At 40.7% G+C, this 17515-nt stretch overlaps 1 protein-coding gene across 1 annotated transcript in view; it reads right to left on the minus strand.

Moving 5' to 3' along the window:
* Positions 1 to 650: 650 nt before the first annotated feature.
* The window catches only part of GLDC (glycine decarboxylase), a 73403-nt gene continuing 56538 nt past the window's right edge, over positions 651 to 17515 (minus strand). The window contains exons 17-25 of the mRNA XM_037903067.2: positions 17027 to 17152; positions 13863 to 14012; positions 12391 to 12503; positions 10679 to 10820; positions 8929 to 9040; positions 7103 to 7198; positions 3355 to 3527; positions 2032 to 2112; positions 651 to 1342 (exon numbers count right to left, since the gene is read on the minus strand). Of these exons, the coding sequence (XP_037758995.1) occupies positions 1199 to 1342; positions 2032 to 2112; positions 3355 to 3527; positions 7103 to 7198; positions 8929 to 9040; positions 10679 to 10820; positions 12391 to 12503; positions 13863 to 14012; positions 17027 to 17152 (1137 nt within the window). The 3' untranslated portion in view covers positions 651 to 1198. The remainder of the gene's footprint in view (positions 1343 to 2031; positions 2113 to 3354; positions 3528 to 7102; positions 7199 to 8928; positions 9041 to 10678; positions 10821 to 12390; positions 12504 to 13862; positions 14013 to 17026; positions 17153 to 17515) is intronic.

A 17515-nucleotide genomic window follows, 5' to 3' on the forward strand; every position in this document is an offset into this window, starting at 1 on the left:
TGTTTCATTTGCCAGATACAAGTAATTATATGTATGACCCAGTGTAACATGATTTTATAGAGGGCACTGAAATTGTGAAAATGCTCCCAAACACTGATCTTTTAATGTTTTGGGGTTTTTTTTTTAAAAAGGAAGCTTGCAAGGATGGAATAAATTTTACAAGTAACTTGAGTCAATTTTAGTCAGTCAGTGTCATTCCAGCCTTGCAATTGACTATTTGTACAGTTCATTCTGTGGAAATGCCATGAAACTCAATACTTTGCCATTTTGTCATGATTTTTTTTTTTTTTAAAGATTACACAAGGCCCTAATTATATGGCTCCCATCACCATAGTACCCAAGGAATAGTTCAAGTTGCAACTCTTCAGCACCTACATAAAAGCTTGATTTTAATTTATTTAAGGGATTTACTAGTGTGTGACTTTTCATTATGAAGGACCTGAGGAGAGGAACGGGACTGAAAGAAGGCACTTTCATTAAAGGTAGGAAGGCACAGAAGTTAAGTAAATTACTTTGTGATACTACTAAAAAACCCATCAAACAGATTTGACAGCAGCTTTCACTTCTTGTAGGATCTACATCTCTACTGGCATTTTTACAACTCAATACCAAAGAAAAATTAGATTGGGAAACACCAGACCCCCCAAAAAGCCATTCTTAAAACTCAAGTGGACTTTATTAGAATACAAGCATTGACAGGTAAAAAACAAAAATACCACAGTTTAATATTAAACAATTACCACCACCACAGTCAGTGGTAACAGATTAAGTACATTAATAACAAAATCTACTGCCTTTACTTATACAAAATGTAAACAATTACTGTGGCAGTTAATATTTAATTATTACTGTCATGTGAAATACCTGGAATAAAAATTATTCATCTTTCCTTACAACCTTGAAAAATTCTATATTAATAGTTAAAGCCCTTACCGCACAAAGAGGAGGTCATCACTCTGAACAGAAGAAGACAAAAGGAGCTGTAACTGTTTTAGATACTGAGGCACTGAATCAACTCAATATAGTGATTGTATTTACATTTTAACTGAGCAGTGGTTCAATTAACAGTATGGAGATTACAAAAATATACATAGTATATAAATCCCCTCATCGGTGCAGGGAAAAGAACGCCATTGTGGTGGATTGAAATGCAGTGGTAAGGCATGAATCCAGCCACCTGGAAATAAAGGGATAAGACCTAGGAGGCGGCTCTCTTCTGTTCAGAAACAGGAGATTCATAGACTTCCATTGGTGGGCAGGTACAAACCAGATGCTGATCTCCATAGATGTCATCGATTCGAGCAATTGTGGGCCAAAATTTGCTTTCAGGCTTCACAAATGGCTAAATACAGAAAAAGTGTTTAGAATTGGTGAAGTGCCATCCATTAGCTCAGCGTCTACCCAGGATGCACTAGCATCATTTAGGTATCAAAACATAAGGGTCTGCCTACTCCTTTGAAAGACTCCAGAGTGCCCTATAGCAGTATTCGCTTGCATTCCTCATCTCAGAAGGGCCTCAGATGGTGACAGTAAAGCAAACAACTTCCCCCTCCCCATCAGTCAGCATCTTGTCAGAAGCTAAACAGTTCTTTGCGATGGAGTCTGTGTAGTGCCGAACTCCGATCTTTTATTAGGGATCCTAGCACTACTGTAATACAGATAACCTTGCACAGAAGGAATGGAACTGAGGGGATTCCTACCTAGCTTCTCTCAGGGGCCAGGGTAAGGTAGGTAGAGAGCAAGTTTGGCAGAATGCAGAAGTCAAACAGTACCCATCTCCCTGTTTGGTGAAAGGAAAATAGTACCCAATTTGCTATAGATCATATCTAAACCATTAAATGAAAGTATGTAAATGGGATAAGTATTTTAATTAGATTAGTTGGTCTTACTAAAATATTCTCCATTTCTAGGCTCAAGAGATACTGCCAGCAACAGACTAACAACCAACCAAGAACAGAGCCACGTTTACCTTTTGTCACAAACTAATGAACATTGGTAATTAAGAGGTGCTAAGATTAAATAGCTACTTACTAGTGGGAAAGCTGCTACTTCTCTGGAATAAGGACGATCCCAGTTAGGGGATGTAATGCAAGTCAGAGTGTGTGGCGACATCTACAACAGAATAAAAGCTAGTTAAAACATGCAGGAGAATAGGATTCAATGAAATATTTCAGTCTGCGAACCCTCACAAATCCATATATTGCTGATACAACATGTATTCCTTCAATAGTTCAGATTAGTGCTCAGGGGATCTCTCTTGTGGCTACAGCATGTTTAATTAACAAAATGAAAGACTGATTTAAAAAAGGGAAATGGACTGAAGTGATTCAGAATATCCATATATAATTTTTTTTCAGCTTTGCTATAGGTATTATTTCAGAGATGAAAATAAAATAGGAAAGTGGAGAGAGGATGGAGCATGAGGCAGCTGGTTATAGTTGTGGCCATGAATTTTTGTTCCTTCTGCCTTGCTAGATTTCTGAATACAAGAACCGTAGCAGTAATCTGATTCTTCTCCACCCTGTAACTTTGGTGTTGGGCAACTGTATTCCTCATCACTATACGAGTTCCAACCCATTTGGCTTGGGGGTGGAGGGGCGGACTTCAAGCTACATCGAGTCTTTTTCACGTCTAACAGCTCCGTGCAGCTCAAAAGCTGCTCTTTCACCAACCAGAGCTGATCCATAGGGGATATTACCTTGTGTCTCATCTCCTGGAACCAATGTGGTTACAACCCCAATACAAAGAAAAAATAAATCAGGTATTTAAAAACCCAGTGCAACATTAGAGAAGGTGCAGTGAACTTGAACACAGAATGAGTTTCCAAAGATGAGTTACAAGTAGTTTTGGGTACTACATGTGCTCAAGTGCCTCTTCCAATTTTTATGTTTTTACAAACAAGTTTTGGGGTTGGTTCCCTCTTCTGAATAAGTCAGTGTCATTCACCCATTACTAGGTAAAAGACCAAGAAAATACAAACATGAAAAACTAAAATTATATAAACACTGTTCACAAACTTTTCAGAATTTTTTTCTCCGGTCTATCAGATAGTCACCATAGACAGGACTTCTGACTAGGTCAAGTCTAAAAGATTTCAGGGAAAAGCATTTAAGTTGGGGGAACCCCCTAAACGCCCCAAAGATCTGTGAAATTTAGACCAATATTCACTCAAATTTGCACATCAATGAATGTTTTATTCCTTAGCTGTTTCATATTCTCATTTGCATACAGTAAGTTTCCTACAGTACTGAAAATTTCAGAAAGGAAACCTTTGGTAGCACTACAAATAAGATGACTTCAAACAGCAGCAATGGAGACACTAGCGTTGTGAAGTTGGTCTGCATGTCAACTCACCTTTAACGGATTAACCGTGGAGTCCATTCTGCCTTCCTCTATTTCAGCAATTTCTTGACGAATGTTGATCATTGCATCACAGAATCTGTCCAGCTCTGCCTTGTCTTCAGATTCTGTTGGTTCAATCATAAGGGTCCCTGCCACTGGCCAGGACATTGTTGGAGCATGGAAGCCTGCATAAAAAGCAATCCCACCACTGATTACAGGGTGCTTGTGAGCTACTAAAGTATTAACCAGCAACTGATGTGCTTGGTTTTCATAAAAGCTGAAAAAGCAAGTTTCTTAATTACAGCTGCTTTACATAGACCTTCACTCGTTAGAGTCAACAGACTTCCCCAGCAGCCAGACAGAGAGAGAGAGAAAAAGTCTCTTCGCAGAGTGGGGAAGGGTGGACATGGTTCAGGAGGGGAGCTTTCAGTGAGTGCCTTAAAGAGACAGTGGACAGGCAGCTCCCAAAACTTCCCCAGCAGTCAGCACACAGTGTCTGTCTCTCGCACACACCTCCCAACACAGTTGTTGTTACTTCTTGGTACTTCCTGCAATGCACATATACTCTCTGTAATTTTATTCTTTCAAAGTGCTGTTATTTTAGTTTTTTTGACTGGTCTATGCATTTCATAATTTTTATTGCTCTCTTACATTTAAACTTAATTCTTTGAGTAGCGAGTTCTAAAATGCCTAATTTGTCCTGGCTAGAGTAATTATCCCTATTGGTAACTTTTAAAAATATATATATATTACAGTAAAAGCTGTTTTATCAGGCACGTTGGAGGAATGCGGGGTGCCGGTAAGTGAAAAATGCTGGTTAACTAAGAGGGAGGGAGTTTGGGTGCAGGAGCGAGCTCGGGGAAGCGGGCTGGGGCATGGGATCCGGGGGTGGGGTGCTCACCTCAGGCAGCTCCTATCCTGGTTGCTCATAGGCGGAGGCACAGCAGACAAACTCTGCCTCCACCTGCAGATGCTGCTCCCGCAGCTCCCATTGGCTGTGGTTCCCAGCCAATGGGAGCTGAAGAGCTAGTGGTCAGGGCAGCGTGGAGCCACCTGCTGCGCTTCTGCCTAGGGGCAGCCAGGACAGGTCGCTGCTTGTGGGGAGCCACCCCAGCTGAGCGCCCCCTGGATCCTGCACCCCGACCTGTTGCCCCAAGCCCCATCCTGCATCCAAACTCCCTCCCAGAGCCCACGCTCCCACCCCCCACCGGCCCCACACCAACCAGACTATAAACTGGAATTTCAATGAAGATCAGAAATGCCAGTTTATAGAGCTTTATCCGGAACTTCACCAACCGGAAAACAGCTTTTACTTTATCTAAGTTTTCTGTTGCTACTGGTGGTGCACATTCACACATTACTTTGGTGCCCATAACAAAATTTATTCCGCACATGGCTGGAAAAAATTAGAGGGAACATTGGTGCAGACATGGGGCATCTAGGGAAAGGAAGATAGCAGCACTGTAGGAAGGATAGGGTGAGGTAAAGGGAGTAAACTAGTAACTGTCCTGTTGTCACTATTTTTAAGTAAGCCAGGTCTATAAGCCACCCTGGAAGAAGCTCAACTGGAACCTCTACCAATCAGATGGATCCACATCATAAATACTGAAGCCATTACCTAACTATTTTTAAATGGTATGATGTGCCCTCTCCTGGACAGAAGCAGATCACTACAGAGAGCAGGGAGGATTTTCTCTCTGATTTTAGGATTATTTATTTTATTGAGAATCTCTTACTGGATGGCATTTTAGTGACAGCTGCCCATGTTAACTTAGGAATATAACAGTTGCTATAGAGGATCAATCCAGTGATAGCGGTCCATGTAGTCCAGTATCCTGTCTGACAGTAGCCAGTTGTGGATGCTTCAGGAAGGTGCAAGAAATTGCATAATGGCTAATTAAGGAATACTTTGCCCGCAGTGGAAGTTTCTTCCTAACCTCCATCAATGGCTGACCTATGCCATGAAGCATAAGAAAATTTAACAATGTAAGGATTTAAACTATTTAACATAACTATAGATTCTCTCATTTTCCATTCAGATGTTTAATTTTGTTTGAATCCCACAAAGTTCTTGGACTAAGCCAGATCGTCAGATCCTGTCTGCATGTGCCTTGCACAGCCCAGGAGGGGGTTGCAAAGTTAACATTAAGTCCCTTTTGCTCTTGCCTGGTGCAACAAAGAACAGCATCTGTGCTGGATGCCTATAGCCCCAAGGCATCATTCCAGTATCTGGAGATTGTCCAAACACAGTGGATTATGAGGGTGGTGGTATGAGCCACTATGTTGCTATAGGTTTCAGAGTGGTAGCTGTGTTGTTCTTTTTGCTGATACAGACTAAGGAGTACTTGTGGCACCGTAGAGACTAAATTTATTTGGGCATAAGCTTTCGTGGGCTAATGGATTTGTGTCCATTTATTATTTTGCGTAGAGACTGTCCGGTTTGGCCAATGTACATGGCAGAGGGGAATTGCTGGCGCATGATGGCATATATCACATTGGTAGATGTGCAGGGGAACGAGCCCTTGATGGTGTGGCTGATGTGATTAGGTCCTATGATGGTGCTAATAAGCGATGGTGACATAACCACCACCCTACACCGGAAACCTACTGACCACTATACTTACCTACATGCCTCCAACTTTCATCCAAACCACATCACGTGATCCATTGTCTACAGCCAAGCTCTAAGATACAACCGAATTTGCTCCAATCCCTCAGACAGAGACAAACACCTAAAGGATCTCTGTCAAGAGTTCTTAAACCTACAATACCCACCTACTGAAGTGACAAAACAGATTGACACAGCCAGAAGAGTACCTAGAAGTCACCTCTACAGGACAGGCCCAACAAAGAAAGTAACAGAACGCCACTAGCCATCACCTTCAATCCCCAACTAAAACCTCTCCAGCGATCTACAACCTATCCTGAAGGACGATCCCTCACTCTCACAGATCTTGGGAGACAGGCCAGTCCTTGCTTACAGACAGCCCCCCAACCTGAAGCAGATATTCACCAGCAACCACAGACCACACAACAAAAACACTAACCCAGCAATGCCCCTCTGCCACGTACATTGGCCAAACCGGACAGTCTCTACGCAAAAGAATAAATGGACACAAATCAGACGTCAAGAATTATAACCTTCAAAAACCAGTCGGAGAACACTTCAACCTCCCTGGACACTCGATTACAGACCTAAAAGTAGCAATTCTCCAACAAAAAAACTTTAAAACCAGACTCTAACGAGAAACTGTAGAACTGGAATTAATTTGCAAATTGGACACCATTAAATTAGGCTTGAATAAAGACTGGGAGTGGATGAGTCATTACACAAACTAAAAACTATTTCCTCATGCTAATTTTTCCCCTACTGTTACTCACACCTTCTTGTCAACTGTTTGAAATGGGCCATCCTGATTATCACTACAGAAGTTTTTTTTCTCCTGCTGACAATAGCCCACCTTAATTGATTAGTCTCAGAGTTGGTATGGCAACTCCCATTTTTTCATGTTCTCTGTGTGTGTGTATAATCTTCCTACTGTATTTTCCACTGCATGGATCCGATGAAGTGGGTTTTAGCCCATGAAATCTTATGCCCAAATAAATTTGTTGGTCTCTAAGGTGCCACAAGTACTCCTCGTTCTTTATGTTGCTACAGAACACTAGAGGACTAGACTATTTCTGTAGCCCTTGAAGGTAGGGTTTAAGAAATTCTAGTCTTTACTGTGGTAAATGACATGGTTTTTTTGGACTCTCTCACCATAGTCCTGAAGTCTCTTTGCAACATCCACAGCTTCTACATTTGCTGTTTTCTTGAAGGGTCTGGCATCCAAAATAAATTCATGAGCTACATAACCTGTAAGTGAACAAAGGTTACATACTGATCTCACTTGTTGAAGAACAGAGCAGAACTGCAGATTGGCCTCAATTTTAATACCACATTTCTGTTCCACTGGCTTGGTGGAGAACTCATCTCCGGGATGTGCAAGGACTCTCCAGTTGGAGACTATAGTTTCACAAGTGCACATTTAAGAGACTATGTGAACTACAAGTGTATTTGAATACTTATTTGCCCTCCCCATATCTCTCCATTGCCACACTTTTAAACGATTACTTTTAAAAACAAAATTTCCGTGGTACACATACAGAAACACTTTGTGTTGGAGCGCATTAGATTTAACCAGAGCACAATCAGACAAATGCTCAAAGCAGCTTCTCTTAAATGTGAGCATATCCTCCCAAGATATATTCTTATTATCTACATGCCTTTCCTCCTGTACAATTTAGGTTAAGTACATTTTCAGACCTGTCCAATAATGCAGCAGTACTGTACTGCCACATGATGATTAGTGTTTGGGTCACTAGCTCCCCAGATCAGCAGGTCCTGAGAAAGGAGCATGCTCAAATTGTGCAAGAAAACAGTAGCTCATTTTTTTGAATGACCCCCTCTGACCAATCTTGAGAGTTGCTAATGGGCTGAGGAAGAAAACTGTATTCAGCCTTGCCAGAAAAGCAGGATTAATATCATCTCAGGCCCTTGGGTGAGTAACAAGGGAAAGATCATGGATTCTCCAGAGGAAAATACTTTCTTCCAGGCTTTTTATGCAAGCGTGACCCGAGAGACCCAAATACATTGCCATCACCACTCCAGATGAATAGGGTTACTCTTGAATAGAAGATTGAACATTTCACTTCTGAACCTTTCAAAAACTTGAGATTTAGCTTTGTATTTCTGTGAACTAAGGTTCTAATTTTTAAAATACTGTCAGCAACTTTAATCAATCTTTACTTGCTTTAAAGTAAAGTATTTACATATCTACACACCAAGGTTGAAGAGTATATGGAATGCATTTTGGATATTTTTAATGCCATTCAATTGAAAGAGGGAAGAGGCAGTCCTCAAAATAAGATCTTTCTTCTACTGACTTGAAACTTGCAATCTGATATTCTTCATAAATTTCTGCCCTGCCTTAAGGGGGATCAAAAGAGGGGGTAGGCAATAGCTGAACCATTCCCCAAAGGGGTTACATTTCATAACAAAAATGTTAGGGAACTGAAACAGATCTGGATTAGTCTCCTAAACCATTCATGCATCACTGCAGGCATTTTTTAGGGTGGTAATATGTGGTATTGAACAAGAAATCATTTAAACTGCTCTTTGCTTACTGTGCTTCATATTATATTGAATTACTACAGTCTCACCTCAATGATGTACTATTTAAGTTTTTTTCCCCACTATTTAAATTAAAATAAGACTTACTTGCCAATTTGATGAGAACAATCTTTGGTTCAAAGACAGGCAGAAGACTCATTTTACAACTTTTAACATCGTTGCAACTAGTTACCAAAAGTGCACTTTTCACCTCTGCCAATACCTTAGCTTCATTTTGGCTCCTGTCTAGGATTAGCACTAAATATTTCCCTCTGCCTAGTTATTTGCCTGTGTATGCACTGTTTTACAATATGTGCTGGGACTGAAAACCCTCACATCAGTTTAAAGCAAACACCGCATCTACAATCGAAAGTGCTGTAGGAGATGCTGGGAGAAACTAGAATGTCAGGAGACAAAGTAAGCTCAATACTTGCCTCTTGCCCCTCTGAAAAGGACTTTGTAGTGTTTCTCTAGTCTTTTTGCCATGTAGTTAGCATTTAATATAGCAATCTCGGAAGCGTGTTTAAGACCCTTTCCACCCATCATCTGAAAAGAGCAAAAACACTATAGTAACACAGGTCTGAAACAACCTCTTACCCATAAACAGTGAACATATTCTCATAGCTGAACGCGTCAGTTCATAAACTCACTGACACACAAGGCATTTCCTGTTTCACCTACCCCTCTTTTGGAAGGGCTGAACCCAAGATTCACTAAAAGCTAGGATGCTTTTCAGTTATTAGTGTGGGCAGCTCTAGCACCACACTCAGATAATACTTAGTTTTCTTTCACATTAAATTGACAAAAACAGACTGGGCACGTTCCTTCATATGAAGGAATTTTGGTAGACAAAGATTTGTTTTCTGTTTAGCAAACAGGCTAATGCACAAAACAAGGAACTTTCCACAGCCCTTAAATAGTGTTAAAATGTGTAGAAGAGGGTTGCTTGGTGTGACACAGGGTCAAATGCACCCCTGGATTTCCAAAATGCTGTTCACAGCCTTTCTCACTTCACTTGGAGGAGCAGCCCATGGAGGCTTCTGGTTTATTATCTATGCTCAGTATGAAAGAGCAGGGAGATGCCTAGACTTAAAATAATATGCTCCAGTGTGAATATTTCAAAATTGGAATCAGCTTACAATACCAAGGATCATTACACATCTTTAGGATAAAGATGGGGATTAGGCTTATCTTAAACTTGAGGATCTGAGGCACATTTTTAATAGTGTTTACCAAATAAGTGTCAAATTAGCCCATGAATCTAACCACATGTCAACAGGTTCATCAGTACATTTCACAGTGTTCCAAAGTATTTAAATACAGACAAACACTAAAGCCAAGTTCTCATGTGCCTTAGCCAAAACTAATCAGATTTGATTGTCTCCTGAAGAAAGATGTTTCAGGAAAGTTGCATTTACTAGCTGTGGAGTGTTTGATATTTTTGAACCCAATACTGCAGCATACTGAGACAAAGTAGGTAAGAAATTCTGTAAATAAGAAATTAATTTACTATTGCCAAGAAGCTCCCTGAAGAACATGAAAACCGGATGATTCTGAGAAACAGTGGGAGGACAAACGTCTTTCTTGGATACAGTCTAATTATACATGTGGTTATAACTCTGGCCTCAAGAAATATTAAAAGGCAACAAACAAGGACATTAAACAAGTTGCATATGTTCATTTATGGCAACAGTTCATTGTACTGCCCTCACTATCTATAGAAGCAGCACCCCCAAAGATAGCAAGGATCTCAACATGAAATTTATTCCTGAAATCTGCTCTAGGACTTTTAACAGAGGCACTGGTTGTTTTGTTTATGGTGTGCACGTCTTCTTGGGGGAAAACTGCATTAAACAGCCTTATAACATTCTACTTGCCGAGGTGAAATAATTTTTTGCCTTTGACATGTGAGTAAAGTATAACTCCTTGAGGTGAAGGGAAAGTAATCTGATCTTGTACTTGGGAAAGTTTTCCTGGGCATTTTGCAAGACTGCCATATGCTATATCTGAAATTAGAACGTGAGAATCAATGCCACCATTTTCAGTGACCTTGTGAACCCATTTGAAAGTGTGAATGTTGGATAGGTCTAAAATACTCAATTTCACCTTCCCAAAATTAGAAATGCCACACTGGGAAAAATAAACAGATCCTTAACTGATGCTGGGGGAAAAAAATCCACACACCTTGATATAGGCCCATGAAATGGGCAATATAGCACTGGAGCCCCAAGGGGCAGCGCTGATTGTACCCAAAGGGCACGCATCCTTATCAAGCTGTAGTGCAAGGACGGGATGGCTAGGCAGGTAGGGCACCAGATGATTCTTCCTGAAACACAGATACACTGATTTTAAAACAAACACATCGCTGTATCATTTTGGCTAGCTTCAGAAGAGGATTCCCACTTCTTTTTTAATCTATCAGGAACAAATACCCAAGTACAGAAATCCACTCTAACCATTTCCATACCAGTCTACGCTTCCTTTATCATTCACTCCAAATAGAATCAATTGTTGTGGTGAGTTTTACAAGAGGGACACTAGTCCATTAAAGATTAGACTGAAGACAGCTTACTTCAAAAATAAATCTGAGCTGGTAATCTAGTGAGAGGTTCCATATTGAATTGCCAGTTACTTACCCATGCCTATTTACTGTTGCAAATGTAAGTCCAACACACATCCTTTCTTTCCTGGCTTGGTTATAAAAAACTGTCTTGCACAGATCTGAGCACAGATTATCAAGACTACAGTATGCAAAATTGTGCTGTTCCCCATGCTACTCCATTATTGCAGTGGTTTTCCTTATCCTATCTGTTTTGCCTATTGGGTGTAAATATAATCAGGACCAAATGTTTAATACCCTTCATATTGCAAGAAGTCAACAGGTTTAACAAGCAGGATGATCGTCTACACACACTTGCTTACACACTACACATTTCCCAGGTGGAGCACGGCCTAGGTTTTCATTAGTTGCAAACTAAACACCAGGTCATCGCCCATGTTATTCTAGAATGATGGAATTCTCCCCCTTCACCATCTCTGTAGACTAGTATTTCCCAACCTGAGGAACGTTAGACTAGTCATTGGGGATGGGTGAAAGGAGAAGAAATGTAGAACAGAGAGATGCAGTAAGGGATGGGGTAGGTTTCGGGTTAGAAGAAAGACTGGGAAAGCTGTACAACTCCAGATGTGCACCCACAATCAACTTTATATAGCAGCTGTGGGTAAAGTATCCAGTTTCTCCTTGAAAGCCACCAGCCTTTCCTCCCTAAGTAGGCCCTTTACTGCAGCTGACCACGGCTGCAACTTGCATAGGCAGACTCCAGGATCAATTTCAGCCCACCCGCACAAGCTTCTCTTCCCTACTGCTGGGACATTCCTTATAGCTAGTCAAGTAGTCACCAGTAAAAGACTCCCATCTACCCAGAGCAGCATGTAGCCTTCTAGGGAGTGAGAGAAAACAAAACAAAATAATGAAGTGAATAAGAAGTCTACAAAAGAAACTTCCAGGATACTGGATTGTGCAAGGGGACTATGGGAGCTTCCATCACAAAGAGATGGAGAACCACTATCACAATGAGGCAGATTTGTTAGCACCATTCAACTAAAAATGAACTTCTGATATGCCTGGCTCCAGAGTCACAAAGGGGTGGTTGCTTGTCAAGACTCTAGTGCACTGGCTGAGGGATATGTGAGCAGAGTAGTGATATCAAGACGACAATACAATGGTATTCAAATGCCAGTCTTAAGTGCCTTAGAATAGAAACATACACAACTCCTCCCAAAACAAAGCCTCTCCCAATCAGTGCTAGTGGCCCTTACTCTCAATAGAATTATTATGTACAACTAGGGTCTCTTCTCCTCCAAAGTAAATTTAAGAGCTAGAGCCTGATACTCACACTCCGATTGGGCCCATTCCCGGTCCTCCTCCTCCATGGGGAATGCAAAAGGTTTTGTGAAGGTTTAAATGAGAGACATCAGATCCATAGTCTCCAGGGCGACACAGACCCACCTGTCGGAGAATCACCACCAAAAGTTCAAATGCTATCTCGGAAAATATATTTTTCATATACAAATGGATCTCATCACTGAAATTTGACACTCTAGGAGAAGTCACCATTGTAGAAAGTTGCATCTGTTAATCACCTATCAACATGCTTTAGTGTCATTTCTTCAATTTGTGCTGGTTTTCTATGCAAAAATTAGTCTAAAATTATTAGATTAATTTTGTTTTCCTTTACAAGGTCATATCCATTAAATATAGGAAGGTTTAGCATCTTTTACAAATGTTAAATTCTTAACTAAATGTGTAAAAGACAGACACCTAGATCAGATAAAGGACTTTAAACTTAAAATTCAATTGATTATTCTGGCCTTCCAGATACTTTTTATAAACATCTTTCAGACAAATAAGAACATTACGAATAATTCTACTCACTAGACTTCTGGTCATTCAGCATGCAGCCTGTTTTAAATTATATTTGTGACATATAGCAATTTCCTGCATATCTCTGGGAAACCTTAGTGAACTAAGTTTAAATATCTTTGGGGTCCATTGTTTTAAGTTAATGGTTTTGTATGATTGTGTTCTACTCCATGGGGGAGGGATACCACAACTCTATCAGGAACTAAAAACAATAGGTTGTGATTAAGACAAACCAGCCACATTGAAGCCCTTTCTGAGAGGTATCACCTCCTGGGAAGCCTTGCATATACTAGTTCAAACTGGATTCCCAGAGCTAACAGACAAAGAAATGACTTTTGGATAAAAAGCTTGAGTTTTAACTTTCTCATGGCCTTCCTTTTGATCCAACAAGTAAACAGGACCATCCAAGAGGGAACAATACTTGCAGAAGTGATGGAAGGACTTGACCTGTGAGGGCCCCATAAGACTGATGGGTGACCTCTGGTAAGCTTTTTTGCATGTATGTAGGTTCTTTTATTGTTTTGAATATGTTCTCTCTCCAATACTTTCACCTTAATAAGTGTGCTTGCTTATAAAGAGCTGTGTGATAACTTGTAACTGCAGGCAACGATGCTGTTCACAGCCTCTGAAGAGAAAGCAAAGCTGGGCTGTTTAGGCAGCCTGGCTTTCTGGAAATATCACATGTAAGGCAGGGAACTGTGCACCCTTGAAAACTCTGGGTCAGGAAGGAGAGAGATGCTCATCTCTGCCATGAACGGTGACAATATTTTTTACCATCCAATTTCTACTGGTGTTTTTGGTAACCTCAGTTTCTTTCCAAACATTTATGGTATATCAGTCTTACAGTGAAGCTGTGGTAAAGTTGAAAACGTGAGAACTGACATTTGTTGTTTCTCTGGAAGTTACCACCATTTAATAGTTAAAATCTGTTTAACAGATGCACACCTGGGCATTCATGTTTGCACCATCTAGGTAAACCTGGCCTCCATGTTTGTGAATCAGGTCACACACATCACTGATATTCTCTTCAAACACACCATTGGTGGAAGGGTACGTGATCATGATAGCTGCCAAGTTATCTTTGTGCTTATCCACCTTTAAAAAAGGAGGGAATATAGAAGGTCACTGGAGGGTCACAAATTTCTCTTCAGCAAAAACCTTTATAAAAATCAAGTCGTTACTGTCACCACCACAAGTGTTTTACATGCTGAAAACAAGTTTACCCATCTCATCCCGCAAAGTTGTAACTGCCAATCACCCTCCCTGGCGCACGATTTTGGTGCTAAGTTTTAGACTTTGGGGAAATTTAATGATCTCTAAGTCAAAAAATGTGTATGCATTTCTATCATGACAAATGTCTGGTTACTTAAGTGAAAGCTGTTGAGTTCTACTTTTCCTTCAGAAGCATCTATGTAGAGATGTCTGTTCTTCACCAAGACTAATTTAAAACAACGATAGTGAGGGAAAAGTAGTATGAAAAATGGTTACTTGTCTGTACAGTAATGGCCATTTGAAATATATGGCACACACATCCATTCCACCACACAAGTATGTGTGCACTCAATGCAGTAGAGTCAGAGACTTTGCCGGCAGTACCGTGAGGCAGCACATGTGCCCCTACCATCCTTGTGTGTGGAGCCAAGGGCATAAAAAGGGGCATGGCATCTTTCACATAAATGTCTAATACCCACAATACCAGGGAAGGTGGGACAGTTGTGGAATGTATATGTGCACAATACACCTCAAAGAACAACAGTTAGTTACTATGCACTACTACAAAGACGTAAACAGGTGGGTTTTTTCCCCCACCCCCTTTGAGTGATTATTCACAGATACATTCCACTGCAGGTGATTCACGAGCCGTTTCCTTACAGGTGATAGGACTTGAAAAGAGACTGCAGCACTGACTTTCCAAAGATGGTATTGCCCTGGGAAGCTTGAGTGATAGTGTAGTGTCTGAAAAAGATATGTACCAACGACCATGTTATTGCTGCTTTGCAAATGTCTACTGTCGGTTTGTTACTCAAGAAGGCTGATGAAGTGTAACGAACCCTAGTGGAATGGGCTCTTGTTCTCTGAGGAGAGGAAACCTTGATACAGTCAGAAATCCAGTGAGAAGTATGCTGGGCTGTAACTGGTTGCCCTTTCATCAAATATCCTAAACTTTTTGTAGCCTCATCTGAAAGATTTTGTTGCTGTCCAGATAAGGATAGAGCCCTCCAAATGGCCAGAGTATGAAGCTTCTCTTCAGTTTTGCTAGAATGAGGTTTTGGTTTTGTTTTGTTTGGGGGCGGAGGGGAGAACACCATTGGAATATGAATGTTCTGAGGTGAAATGCAGATACAACCGTAGACATAAGCTTCAGGTGTGGCCTAAGAAAAACAGGACAAAACTAAATCCAGGTCCCATGAGGGTACTTGATCAGAGACTGGAAAGTACATACGAATAAGACCCGTTAAAAGTTCTCAGTAAGACCATATTAAAGGCAAAATAGCCAAGTATGCCAATGGAGAGGCAGTATTGGGCACCACATTTTAAGAAAAATGTGGACAAACTGGAGGGAACCCGACTTATAAGAAAGGTTAAAAAATTAGGCTTGCTTACTCTTGAGAAAACATGACTGAGCAGGGACCCGATAACAGTCTTCAAATGTATTATGGGCTGTTATAAAGAGGATGATGATCAATGGTTTTCCATGTCCATTGAAGGTCGGACAAGTAGCAAGAGGCTTAATTTGCAGCAAGGGAGATTTAAGTTAAATATTAGAAAAAAAATTAATTCTAGGGATAAGTTATGGAATAGGCTTCCAAGAGAGGCTGTGAAATCCCCTTCACAGAAGATTTTTTAAAAACAGGTTAGACATACACCTGCCAGGGATGGTCTAGGTATATTTGGTGCTGCCTTAGTGCAGGGGGCTGGACTAGATAACCGCTCAAGATCCCTTCCAGCCCTATACTTCTGTGAGCTCTAAGGCAGAAATCCCTGTTTCTTTGTCCTCAGAGAATGAGGTACAGATAGGACATTTGTCTCTCACACATCCCTTGCCTAAACAAATGAGGCAACTCTTGTGCCTATCAGTGACATGGATAATAGTCCTGAACGTGGTACATTTTTTCAATCCAGGAGATTTCTGCATGGCAATCTCCCCTCCCCCAACACCCCACACCACCCTACACACACACACCCACAAAGAGCTATTAACAAACTAAACTGAAGTGAACTACAACTATACACAGGAGAAAATCTCCTTCAAAGCTAACTGAGCCTCAAGACTGGTGGGGAGCCCCAACTCTTTCCAAAGGTAGTAAGAAGGAACTGAGAGGAAGGTGGCGACCATGCCCTTTTTGTGCCCTCCGTTCTGCATACAAGGATAGCGGGGCACATGTGCTGCTGGCAAAAATCTCTACCTCGAATGCATTGGGCATGCGCACATCTACAGTGGAACGTACACGTGCACAATTGAATGAGAAACGTAAGTTTAATCACATTTGAGAGATTTTAAACAAGCTGCATTCATTGGTTAACAAAATTGGTCTTTCACATTTTCTAGGAAATTGGCTGTCAGTCTTTTTTTTCCTTTCAATGGCAATGATAATTTTAATACCTAACAGCTCCAAAATATATTTTAAATATATTCTGCTACTTGAGCTTCATCTGCAGCCAATCTATTCAGAGATGCAGAGGCAGTTGCCTAGCAACATCTTACCCAGCTGTGGAACTGCTCTTCAGTAGATGAAGGTTAAAGTGCAGCTACAAATGTTTGAGAATCACATGAATATGCTTCATTCACTTCAGATACTGAACGGGGGGGGGGGGGGGGGGGGGGCCAACAACTCTGCCATGAAAGAAGCTACAATGTACACTCTTTCAACCATTTCTACACAAAGGATCCCCAAATTTAAAGAGGGCTTGCAAGTTTAATGGCTTGTTTCTCAGATAGCAAGAAAAGGAAGAATGATTTATTCTTCTTTTAAAGCAGGTATCCATTATTTATTTGCACCATTTTCCTTCATAACAGAAAATCTGATACAGCTGCTAACAATCCATTACCCAGAGGGAAAGAGGAAAGTTCCCACCCCCCCAAAATAAACAGCAGATGTAACACTCACCATTGCCTTTAGATGGGCAATATCAATGTTTCCATTTTTATCCACCTCCACTGGCTGAATCTTCATGCCTGCCATCTGGGCACTTGCTGGGTTGGTACCATGAGCAGATTTAGGAATAAGACAAACCTGAGTGGGGAGAAATGTAAGTTCTAATTACACTGACCAACCATGAAATCCCAATGCAGTAAAACCCATCAAAAGGTGCATTTCATTATCAGACCTCCAGAAAAGGTACAAACAGAAGTACTACCTGTATTACAATAATTCAAACACAATTTTCATACAACAAAATGTTTACATAAAATTGTAGCATCCAAAACCCATTTCCATATTAACTGTTCATTTACTGAGTATTCCTCACACTTGAGGGCCACTTTTGAAGAACACTTCCATTATAAGTTTCTACTTGCATGTGGTTTGTATTTCATCTCAGAAGGAATGATTTATTACACACTAATTTTGAGATAGTCAAATATCTATACACACACA

Source organism: Chelonia mydas, chromosome 5 (assembly GCF_015237465.2).
Source record: "Chelonia mydas isolate rCheMyd1 chromosome 5, rCheMyd1.pri.v2, whole genome shotgun sequence".
Classification (NCBI taxonomy): domain Eukaryota; kingdom Metazoa; phylum Chordata; order Testudines; family Cheloniidae; genus Chelonia; species Chelonia mydas.